The 12,208-nt window shown below is 43.8% G+C and overlaps 1 protein-coding gene across 3 annotated transcripts in view; it reads left to right on the top strand.

Moving 5' to 3' along the window:
• LOC117350531 (tight junction protein ZO-2-like) overlaps nt 1-12,208 on the top strand; it is a 93,751-nt gene that overhangs the window by 14,203 nt on the left and 67,340 nt on the right. For all 3 annotated transcript variants that reach the window (XM_033924836.1, XM_033924853.1, XM_033924844.1), the window contains exon 2: nt 9,313-9,366. In XM_033924836.1, coding sequence (XP_033780727.1) covers nt 9,313-9,366 — 54 coding nt within the window. The remainder of the gene's footprint in view (nt 1-9,312; nt 9,367-12,208) is intronic.

Here is a 12,208-nt window from a genome sequence, read left to right as displayed (position 1 = left end):
GCAATAGTGTAGCCTTTAGAGTCTCTGTTAGGGTTTAATACAAAACAGTGTTTTAGCCTAGATTAATGTTTTAGGTTGCATTTCAGGGCATAATATCAGATTAGGGCACAAATAGCTTTTGAAGAAAGGCTTTGGTGTTAATTTAATTCCCTCTGACCCACCCCAAGGCAGCGCTTTTTGATTTATAGGCTCTTTAGCCAACCAGGAACAGGGCATTACTTTGGTAGGATTTTTTTTTTGCCCTTTCTTTATTCTTCCAGGTGTAAGTACTTCTGTGCCACAGTATGGCTGGGAAACATCGTATCACCAAAGCTGCTGCTCAGATTACAACTTCTGTCTCTGTGTAGATAGAAAATATTACCCAAGCAGAGGGAGTGGTTTCATTTGCAAGCTGTCTTCAGCTTGAATCTCCCATGAAGGAAGTAAAGGAACTGAGAGAGGAGGTGGCAAGACGGAGAAGCATACGTGAGAAAGAGAGGTACATCGATGAAATGGTTCATGAGGCGTCAAAGATTTCCAGCAGTGGGGAAGAGGCTATGCTGAGGGAAGGCAGCTGGACTCGGATTATGGAACACTGTAAGACTGGTACTGTGATTCCCCCTCCACTCTTGAACTGAAAAACTGGTATGCTGTCCTGGAAGTGGAGGAGATGAGATCATCCCGAGGAGAGGAAGGACCAAAGCTTGGATTCTCAAAAATTACTGGATCTGTGACTACTAGGGCGGCATAAGGTAGTGGTGACTGGCGATTCCCTTCTGAGGGATACAGAAGCATCCATCTGCACACCAGACATGATGTCACAAGAGGTATGCTGTCTGCCTGGTGCCAAAATCCAAGCTGTTACGGAGAACTTGCTGAGACTAATCAAGCCTGATGACTATTATCTGATGCTGCTCATCCACATTGGCACTAACAATACTGCCATGTACCCCTGCGAACGTATCAAAAGCGACTTTGTGGCTCTGGGAGAGAAGGTGAAACAGTCAAGTGTGCAGGTGGTATTCTTGTCCATCCTTTTAATAAAAATGAAACAAAAGTCCATTAAAAAGGTATCGCCTTTATTACATTTTTTGACAAACTTTCATAGTTCAAGACCTCCTTCCTCAGTACACGTGGGCCTGGGTCCACCAATCGGTGGTGCACCTTGAATACGCCGGCGTGGGGGGAGCAGGCTGGACTCCTGCAATCCTACATATCTCGCCCTAAAGTGTCATTTCAATGGATCCCTGGCAGTGACAGTGAGTACCACACTCTGCCTGCTACTAAACTAGAAGCCTCCCCTCTGCCGCATCTGTCCCATCCTCCCCCCCCCCCAATGCAACTTCTGTTTCTGCACAGGTGGTGGACAGTTGAGAGAAGTAAAAATGTTGGACATGGCAGTGAAAGAGAGAGAATGCTGTCCGGGGAAGGGGGGAGAGAGATGTTGGGTATGGGGGTGGATTAGAGGGGAGAAAGGGAGATGTTGGAGCCAGGAGCAGAAGGGAATGATAGAGTGATGCTAGGCAATGGGAGTGAGGGAAGAGAGATGGAGAAATGCTGGACCTTAAGGAAAAGGGCAGGAGAGGAGGGACAAGGAGTTATCAGGCTATGACAATGGCGAGGGAAGGAAGAGGGGGCAGATACTGAGCTAGAAGGGTGAACCCTGTGAGAGAAGCTAGGAGGGAAAGGAGGGGGTGGATAAAGGTGAGCTAGTTGATATTGTGTGCACTCCCCCTCCATATTCATGGGTTTGGCACTCACGACCTCAATTGTTTTGAGTTTTAACCCCATACTGGACCTCACTTGCAACTTACTTTTTAAAGCCTCCACAAGTTACTTAGGGTCAGTATTGACCCACCCCTGCCTCCTGGACCTCACCGCAACTTACTTTTTAAAGCCTGGAGGTATAATGGTGAAGTGGGGCAGGAGCGATTTTCCTTCACTCCTGCCCCATGCAGAGCTGCAAACACAAATGGCTTCCATGAGTTTCCGCGAGACTAGTGAAGGAAAAGACAAATGGACAGCATCTCTTAGAGGAGAATTAGCGCACAGAAAAGAGAAACTGGAACCAACATGATAGAAAAATAAAATATGCAAATATTATTTCCTTTTCTACTGAACCTAATACAACAGCTGCAACTGTACAGGGGAAAAAATTATGGAAGCCATTATAGAGATATGACTGAAAGAAGAATGATAGAAAGCAAAAAAAGATAAATGGTAGAGGTAGGAAAATGTGGTGTGTATGTGTGGGAGGTTAGATGCAGCTTTGAAATAGAGTTGCGCGGGGACAGAAATCCCACCCATCCCTACCCGTCCCTATAAACTTCAGAAACAGTTATTTCATTTAATTATGCTACTGAATTAAAGGCTCTGGTAGAGACCCATTTACAAATAAGCAAAAACACTTTATTAATTTGGAAATATTAATTGGGAAGAATACATACTTTGTAAATAGGTTTCTACCAGAGCCTCCAATGTAAATATAAAATAGAAATACTCAGCTGATGAGGACCCCCAAGCTTTCAGCTGAAGACTTCCTCTGCATTTGGCCGGGGGTCCCTTTTGCCAAACTTGGCAGGCAGCAGTAGCATCCCTGAGTCACAGATGCTGGCACCACAGTGACTCATGGATGCTGCCAGCATCTGCTGCGCTTGGTGGAGGGGAGCTCTGGCTGTCTCTAGATGAGGTCCTCTGCTGGCGATGCTTGGGGATCCCCACCAGCCACAGCAAGGGTCAGCAAATACTTCAACACTGTAGAAATAAAACCAGAAATGCATTTCCTTTTCTTTTAAACACAATACAAAGACATCAGCTATATACATTCCCAAAGCTAACATTTTAGTCAATAAATTCAGTTTTTTACCTTTGTTATCTGGAAACTTATTTTTCCATCAAGTTGGTCCCAGTTTCTTTTTTCTGCTTTCCCATCTTCTGTAAATTCTTCTATTGCTGTCCATTGGTTCCTCCTACCAATGTCCAGCATTTATCCCTTTCTCATCTTTTGTTCCTGCCCACCAGCCCAGTGTTCTCCCTAGCGCCTTTTAGCCGGGCGCTCCGCCCAGCTAATTTTGGTGAGCATCCGGCTGTCAACTCGGAAGGTCACGAATCCTGCTGCCACTGCACAACAGGTTTTTTGTTTTTTTTTAAACTCTCACCGGTTTGGGGACTCCCTCGGCTGATTTAGCACAGCCTTAAGAGTCACCGGAAGTACACAAATCAATCCTCGATGCGGGGCCCATATCCAAGAGGTTACAACCAGAGACTGACTCACCCCGTGATCTTGCACTTCTGAACATCGGGATCAAAAACCAAAACATCTCCAACTCCCGGTTAGGTCTTTCAGTCACTTGCTCAGCTGAATCCAGTATTCAGGCAGACTGAAGAGCCAATCCTCACTTCATGGGGCGGGGCCTGTAACAGTCTATCACGGAGGGGGGAGGGGCGTGGGTTAGGAGCAAGAACAGCTCACTCTCCTGGTCTGCTTGGGAGGGGAGGAGAGAGAAGATGGGTGACTAACACTATAGGGATCGAGATCTGTGTCATGCCCAGGCCAACTGCCTCAAAATGGAGAATCCGCTTCCACTAAAAAGGTCGTGGGTCAAGAAGGAAATGACATGTCTGCGGATAGTATTAATTTTACTGCAACAGAGCTGAAAAAGGACATTCTCAAGGCAACCAAAAAATAAACTACAGGAGCATTTCAAAGGCATGCCGACAATCACGCGCCAAATGTTTGCGAGCCAGCGCACACTGAGACCTGACAATATTTTTATTTTTGAGGGTTACGAAGTAATAAACAATTATAAAACTGAGTATTAATGTAGGTCAAATCGGCAACCAGAGTCAACAAACATTTAAATTCACCTTACCTTGATAGGAGTTGTAGAAAACTGAACCTTGAGCTGGACCACCTTCCTCAGAAATCCCGGTGACCACAGGACAATGGCGCGCCAACAATCGCACTGAGACCCGACATTTTCACGGCAACCAAAAAATAAAGGCGCCAACAATTGCGCGCCGGGCATTTGCGCGCCAGTGCACACTGAGACCCGACAATTTTTTATTTTTGAGGGTTACGAAGGGAAAGGTTATGAAGGGAAACCCCCCTCAAAAACTGGGATCTTTCTAGAGCTCATATCCTTTTTTGCTCACCTAGTTTGTGTTAATTAAAATCTTTATCCTGCTGCTTCTGTTAAGAATCGTGATCTGGAAGTTTAGGGTTTTTTTTTTCCTCATTAAGGTTAGTTGCCTATAACATTTTTTTCTGTTATATCTGATATCTGACCTATCAAATAGGTCTTCTGTTTTCTTGAATATTAGAACTTTCTATTGTGATATAGAAAATAAGTACAGGAAAAACACGTGGTTTTTAGGATTAGTAAATTAGAAAGCAGTAATGTCCACAAAATGAAAGTGCCAAGGAGGGGGTTTAACTCCCCCCCCATGAGTTGATCATGATCAGTGAACTTGGATACTAGAAAAAAAAAGATTTTGTATTCTTTCTAGTTCTGACTCTCACCTCCTTCAGCTTTCTCTCTTCCTTGTCTGTTGCAATGTACTGCAGCTCCTGTACCCAAGCACCACATTTTAGGTGCATGGGCAATCTGGCTTCTGGGGTTTTTTCAACTTACTTGTGGTGTCACTATCAGCATAAAAATGGACATACCCTTGAGAGGGAGCATGACCTCTTACAGATCTATTGGAATGTGGAATTCAGCACCTAGCCAGTGCTTGCATTGTATTGGGTCATAAAGCTTGTATAAAAGTTTTGAGTTGTCCTTTCATTTTGAAGTGAACCTTTTGAGTTTGGAGTTAATCACAATGAAGTGTTCATCGTTTTATCGTGTTTCTTTTGGGCATTATATTTAATCTCTGCTCAATTAACTGATTACAGTAATTCATTTTCTTTACATTTTAATTTGCTGTCAGATTCAGGGGAAAAAAATTTTCGATTTGGCCTATTGAATTGAGTTTTTTATTAAATTCGCTTTTCCTGCTGAATCAGGTGTTTGGTTTTTTTTTGTTGTTTTTTTTTTTAAATGGCCTGGTGGTTTTATTTTTGTAGCCTCTTCACCCCGACCACCTTTGCCCTTTCCAACTCCACACAGGTGCTGTGGTGTAAATAAGACAAAAAAAGACTTTTCCTCTATCTGATAGGTCCTAGCTCAAGCTCACTAACTGCTTCTTTCTTACCCTTCTCTTTTTTACTATTCAGCTACCTATCAAATTTCCATCTTCTCGATGAAGTTACAAAGAAATACTTTTAAAACCAATAGAAGGAAATTTTTATCACTCAGAGAATAGTTAAGCTCTGGAACACATTGCCAGAGGATGTAGTAAGAGCAATTAATGTAGCTGGTTTTAAGAAAGGTTTGGACAAGTTCCTGGAGAAAAAGTTCGTAGTCTGTTATTGAGAAAGACATGGGGGAAGTCACTGCTTGCCCTGGATCGGTAGCATGGAATATTGCTGCTACTTGGATTTTGGCCAGGTACTAGTGACCTGGATTGGCCACTGTGAGAACGGGCTACTGGGCTTGATGGACCAATGGTCTGACCCAGTAAGGCTATTCTTATGACTCTCGTTTCAGCCAGACTTAAAGTGCCAGCATGCGAATTGAACCCATGCTCTGAAACCGGAAGTTAGGTCATGGGGGGAGGGAGGAGAAGGAAAGCCAGCACGCACAGTGTTAGCATTACAGCCCCGGAGCATGAGTTCAATTAGCTATAGGCTAAAGCAGGAAATAGGGCAGAGAGGGAGTCAAAAGGAGGGAGAGAATCTTGCAACTTGCTGCTCTTACTTGCTTCAGGGTCTTCCTTGCTGCCAGGTCCTGCCTTCATGGAAATAGAAAGTAGGTGGGACCCAGCAGCGAGGAAGGCCCGAAGCAAGCAAGAGCAGCAAGTTGTGAATGCTGGGCTGCTGATGGGTGTGTGAGACAGGGAAGGGGGGGGAAGAAAAATGCAGCTGCTGCACCCAATTGGGGGGAGGAAGACCAGGGAAGGGAGAGGAAAGATAGATGCCAAGTCCATGGGAGGGAGGGATGGAAGGGAAAGGAGATACCAGACCATGGAGGGGGGAGGGAGAGAGATGCCAGACCAGGGGGAAGGAAGGAAGGAGGAAGGGAGAGAAAGGAAGGACAGGAGATGCCAGATAATGGAGGGGGAGATGGAAGGAGAGAGATGTCAGGGCATGGAGGGAGGGAAGATAAACTAAGAAGACAAATGCAAGACCAGAGGGAAAGGAAGGAGAGGAGATGCCAGAGCAAGGAGGGAGAGGAAGAGATAGGAGAGGAGAGAGATGCCAGACCATGGGGTGCAGTGGGAAGGAAGGAAGGAAAGGGAGGAGAGAGATGCCAGAGCATAGGGGAGGTGGTAGAGACAGAAAAATGGAGAGGGGGTGAAGCTGAAAATGAATCATGTTCAAAGGAGAGAAAGGGCACAGGATATACAGTTTATTGAAGGGGGCATAGAAAGAGGGAAGATGCTGAATTGAAGAGAGGGTGGACGGTGGATGGAAGGGGCAGAGAGAGGATGGACAGTAGGTGGAAGGGGTAGAGAGAGAGAATTGGATACTTCTTAAATTTAATAAAAATATTCTGGCACAATTGTCAAACCTTAAAAAAGTAAGTCATATTGAGCATTGGAAAATAATTAATAATAATTAACTAATAAAAATAGTACACTTTAAATTTTCCCCACCAAATTTCCTCATCCTGCCCTACCCGGCTACTTTTTCATGCCACCCGGCTGGAAAAAATTTCTGGGGAGAACACTGCAGCCCCATGCTCAATATTTTTCCTTCTGTTCTATCCCCCTTCTCCAGCACCATGCCACATCTCTCCCTCCATTCCCTTCACCACTATGTCCAACATTCCTCCCTCTTGCATCCCTTTCAATCTGTCCCACTGTTCACTTTCCACCACATTTCCCACTCTCATCTTTCTCTTCCGTATCATCTGTACCTCCCTCCCTTCCTCTCTCCCCAGTTCATGCCTTCTGTGCCCAAAAACTCATTCCCTCCCCCACTTCAGCATCTCTTTCCCTCCCTTCCTCCATCTTCTCTTCCAAGTTCATGCCTTCTGAGTCCAAATATGCACTCCCTCCCACCCTTTCATTCGAGTCCAAATAACAGCAGGGGTTGGAGGCAGCCTGCAGCACGCTATATGTAGCCGACCCAGAAGTCTTCCCCCGAAGTCAGTCGGAGGAAAGGCTTCGTATCGGTCTGGTGGCGGCTTTGGTGTCGGGTGGGAGAGGGTAGATACTGGATGTAGGAGGTGAGAGGAGACAGACTGTAGATAGATAGATCAGACACACTGGATGAAAGGGGAAAGATAACAGACAAGCTGGAATGCCTGGGGAAGAGAGAAAAAGACAGATGATGGATGTAAAGAAAAGGCGAGGGGAGGAAGAGATTGAATGGAAGGGAGGAGAGGGAGAGGATGCGGATGGAAGGGAGGAAAGAGAAAGATTGGGCAGATACTGAATAGAAGGGAGAGAAAGAGAAATGAAGCAATTCTGGCTGAAGGGGGGAAGTGAAAGATGGTCAGATGCTGGATGGAAGGGGGAGAGAGATGGGTGGATGATGGATGGGGGTGACAGGAGGCAGAAAGGAGGAAGAGAGGAGACAGATCAGATGCTGGGCAGAAGCAGGAGAGAGAGGGGCAAATACTGGATGGAAATGGAAGAGAGGGAAGATGCTGGAGAGAAAAGAGAGAGAAAGAACAAATGCTGGATAGAAGAGGAGCAGAGAGAGAGGGGGAAATGCTGAATGATTGGAGAGAATGATGATAGAATTAGTGACAGACTAGGAAATAAGAAGTGGAATAAGAGAGCCAGAGTGAGGGAAAGAAATGGCAAGTTTTGGTAGTCAGAGCAGACCATCCAAGCTCATGGGGCTTCAGAAAGCTGGATCATTCTGGTAGTGGCAGAGCAGTTTTCATCCTCGCTTGCTGCAGTCAAGATCCCGGGTCGCAGCTCCTCACTGGGGTTTTGAACTTCGGCTCAGCAGCCCTCGGCATCCACCAACCGATCCCCACTTAGCTCTGAGCCACAGATAGCGGCTCGTGCAGCAGAATCGAGCCTAGCGAAGTTAGCGCATTTCGGGTTTGTTCCTGGGAGGGGAGGAGGATGACTGCCCGCTCTAGCATGCACGTGGAACTACCTCCCCACGAATCAGCAACAGTCTCTGTCACGTAGGCGTTGAGCTCAGCACATAGGCACACAGTCTGTGTGCCTACATGCTGAGATCACTGCCTACGTGACAGAGACTGTTGCTGCTGATTCGTCGGGAGCTCAGCTTGGCGCCGGACCCGGACCGGAAATTAGGTAGGCCTTGGGATAGGAATTCCGGGTCCATCCCTGTGGGAGTCCTGTGGGCCTGGGATGGGTCCCCGTGGGAGTCCTGTCGACCTAGGGGGATCTTCGTGGGATTCCAACGATCCCGTGCAGACCTCTACTTTGAAAGCTCCTGATAAAAATGCAGCACACACCACAGAGAAAATTAAGGTTATTGTTGAGAAGTTATAATAAAAGGTTAAACAGATAATTGAAGATAAAGCATCCTGTAGGACAGGAGAGAGGATAGTGTGGTGTTAAGGGGTTTGCTAAAATTAGGGGAACTATGGTTGGAACATTTCTTCTCTAACGTGTGTGTTAGTGTTTGGCTTGATGTTTCTGATTTAGTATAATACAGAAATAAAAACACAGATTTAAAAACAATACTATTGAAAGAACTCTATGTAGAGTTTCTGAGGCAGAACATGGTTATGATGGTATCATCTGGAACAGAAACAATGGCATATCATTTAACTGAACTTTTATGAACCCAACTATTACCAGTTAAAGGGACTCGCAGCCAATATCCGCTTCTGCGCTTTTAACAATGCAATGCATTCATAGCTGGGAATGTCACCACACACTGGTGATTTTCCCATCTTCTTCCACATATATCTTGCTTTCAAGTATTTGAATGCTTATGAGAAAGATGAAATGTCTTAATATTTTACTGAAATGCATTATAGGTAAAGGGATTAAATCAAATGGATTTTAAGGACAGAGACCAAGAAAAAAACAGAGCTTTTTTAAAAAACCAAATAAGTCTTCCTCATTTAAAGGGAGAATTTTTTTTTCTTATTAAACAGTAAAATGATGATCTTCCTGCTTAATAGTAATGGTAGACCTGTCTGACCACTGCAGCTCTTCTCTGTTCCCTATTAAAGTAGAAATACTTCTGTTTGGCCCACAATTTAAAAAAAAAAGAAAGTGCTTATATGAATTGTTTTGTACATCATTTCATACTTATTACTAATATCTATAATAAATATTATTTTCTAGGCTCAAGGCATGGAAGAAATGATGTGGGAGCAGTATAGCGTAACCTTGCAGAGGGTAAGAATTATCATTTTTCTAATTTGCTAATAGTCCAGAATAGCTTCTCTTTAATCATATGACATACATTTTATAGACTTGAAACATTAAACTATTTTTGATGTAATCGCTGTTCAAAAAATGAAAGTATGGTCTAATGTGCAGAGGTCTAACTGGTGCAGTTGATGGGAGTGTGGCAAGACTTCATAGCGACCTCCTTCCCACTCCTTGTTAAGAGGAAAACAGTAGCAGTGTAGCACCTCGGGCTGCATTCTTCTCCCCTGTTGCCTAGTTCTGTTCTATTACACTTTAAAGATACAGTGCTGTGGTGTCCTGTGTGGTTCAAAGCGCCTCGCAGTGGCACCTTTTACCTTGAACAAGATTTCATTAAGTGTTCATAGGAAATCCTCTTTTGAAAAACTTTAAAGCTGCCATAAAGATTTAGTAATTTCTTCAAGCTTTTAGGTCTGCAGTTTTCACCTCTGGCATCATAATCTTTTTGATACGATCAATTTGTCTTTGAATGAATTGAAGGTACTGCCCTGTCTTCTTTATTATGGAGTTCTTTTTATTTTTTCTTAAATAGATTGTACACCACGCAGTTCTGTGAATTAGGTGTATAGTATAACAAGTTTTAAATAAATTTTATTATCCTAGGACAAACAGGCAGCATATTCTCACATGTGTGTAACATCATCCAGTATGGACAGTGCTAAAGTGTATTGTAACTTAAGATTTGCAAAGCTTTGAGATTGCTCGCACTACACAACTCATAAGTGCTTTTCCTGGCCCGACGTTGGCTTGCAGTTCCCTAGTTCTTCGTTTTCTGCGGAGCGAAGAAGTTGTTTTTTGGACTCTGTCCAATTGAATTGTCTTCCAGTCAACATACTTTTCACCTTTTGGCTCGTTTTCTTTTCTTTAATTTACTTATAGTATCCTTTTTATTTTTTCTTTAAAAAAAAAAAAAAAAAAGAAGTTAATGACCTTTTACCTCAAACAGCTGATCAAGAGACTGGCTGATTTTGAACAATAAATTCCATCGGAACAACTTCCAGAATTTCAAGAAACTACTTATAGCCTCCTTCAAACCAGGAAATTTATTTCAAGATCAGCTTTTGATGCATTTGATCGACTATGTCTATTGCTGCGAGTCTCTAACCTAGACATCAGTGTTCAAGATCATTTAGCTAATACTCCATGTCTAGGTGAAGAGCTCTTTGGAGATTAAGTCGAGGATGCCACACAGATTTACTCCGATGAACAATACAAAAACCCAAAAAAGGGGAATACTGCAAAAAATGCAAAAACAACAAGTCTCCCTTGACCCGAAAACAAGGTGCAGAGCAAAGGCAGCCGAACCAAACCAATCTAACACAAATGATTATTGGTGAATGGGAAGCCCTCGGTCTCACAGCTTGCAGTGGAACATGTCCCTAATGCACCAGCTGTCAGTCATACACACAAATGGGTATTATCTGTGAAACATCCCTGGGCTGTCTGTACAATTGAACTAGTGCACAAATATGATACAAGTGAAAACGTGAAATAAATATTATAAATAAAAATCACAAAATATATATACTGTGAATGGTTCGACTGTCTCTGTCCCTCATCCGAGGGTCAAGTAGCATCCAGAATCAGCCGGGCTGGCTCAGTCACGAGCAGATCAAAGATAATAAACAGTACTTAGCTCCTCCATAATGGTCCGGAGTAAAGAATAAGCAGCTTGAAATGAACCCGTCCAACGGGGCTCTGTTTCGAGGGAAAACCCCCCCTTCCTCAGGAACCAGCTGTGAAGCAAAATAGCTCTCAAATGACCAGCCGAAGAGTAGAAGGTCCGGATTGAAAATGGCACTGACCAGAGAGGAACGCCTCCAAACATAAAACTGCAGAGCGTCTGATGTAGAAAACGTGCATAAACCACGTGGTTTAAACCCCGGGAAAATTTAAAAGCAACCTGGGGTAAGTTTATAAGTGAAAACCTGAAGAAAAACTAAACAGAACCATAGCACAATGCCACTCAATAAACTCATTGAGCCTGATGGATATAAAGATTGGAGTTCGAAGATCCAATATTGTTCTCTTTGCTGCAAATAAGTCAGTTTGTTCACCTTCAAAATTCTCGGGAGACCTGCATCTATAATGCCCTAGTGTAAATCTGCAAAAGAGTGAGGTATTCACCAATAATCACCATTCACCAAATAATCATGGTTGTGTTAGATTGGTTTGGTTTCAGACTGCCTCTGCTCCCGCACCCTGTTTTTGGATCAGGGGTGTGACTGTTTTTACCCAGATTTACTCGACATGAGCAGAGCTGGGCTACCTTGGAGTGGTCGAAGACTTGACTATCTAAATCTTCCCAGAAGCCTGCTTACTCTCATATAAGAGGCATTATACAGTAACCCTTGTCCTCTTCCAAACCTCCACACAGAAGAGGCAAAAAATTGCTTAAGCCTCCGAACTTCTGCTCCTCAAATATCAAATCAGTCTTTTTGACATGCTTCTAGAGAGCATAGCCACAATTCCCCAGTACAGCCACCACCTCAACCCATTGGAGGCTAACATCTCTTATATCATCAATGATTTGACTCTCATTACCACAGACACTTAGGTCCTTAAAGTCCTACAGGAGGTTAATCTCTTCATTTTATTACCATTCCTCCAAACAAACCCTCCAAGAGAGTCCTCTTTCACATCTTAAAAGATGTCCCTTCTTCAGGAAATCAAGCTGTACTTCAATTAAATGCCATAGAAGTAGTATCCTCTTCCCAGAAAATCAAGGTTGTACTCCAGGTATTTCCTAATTCCAAAGAAGATGGGAGGTCTTTGTCCCATTCTTAGCTTCCGAGCTCTCAACAATACT

The sequence above is a fragment of the Geotrypetes seraphini genome, chromosome 1 (assembly GCF_902459505.1).
Source record: "Geotrypetes seraphini chromosome 1, aGeoSer1.1, whole genome shotgun sequence".
Lineage (NCBI taxonomy): Eukaryota > Metazoa > Chordata > Amphibia > Gymnophiona > Dermophiidae > Geotrypetes > Geotrypetes seraphini.
This window is presented reverse-complemented; position numbering and strand designations above follow the sequence as displayed.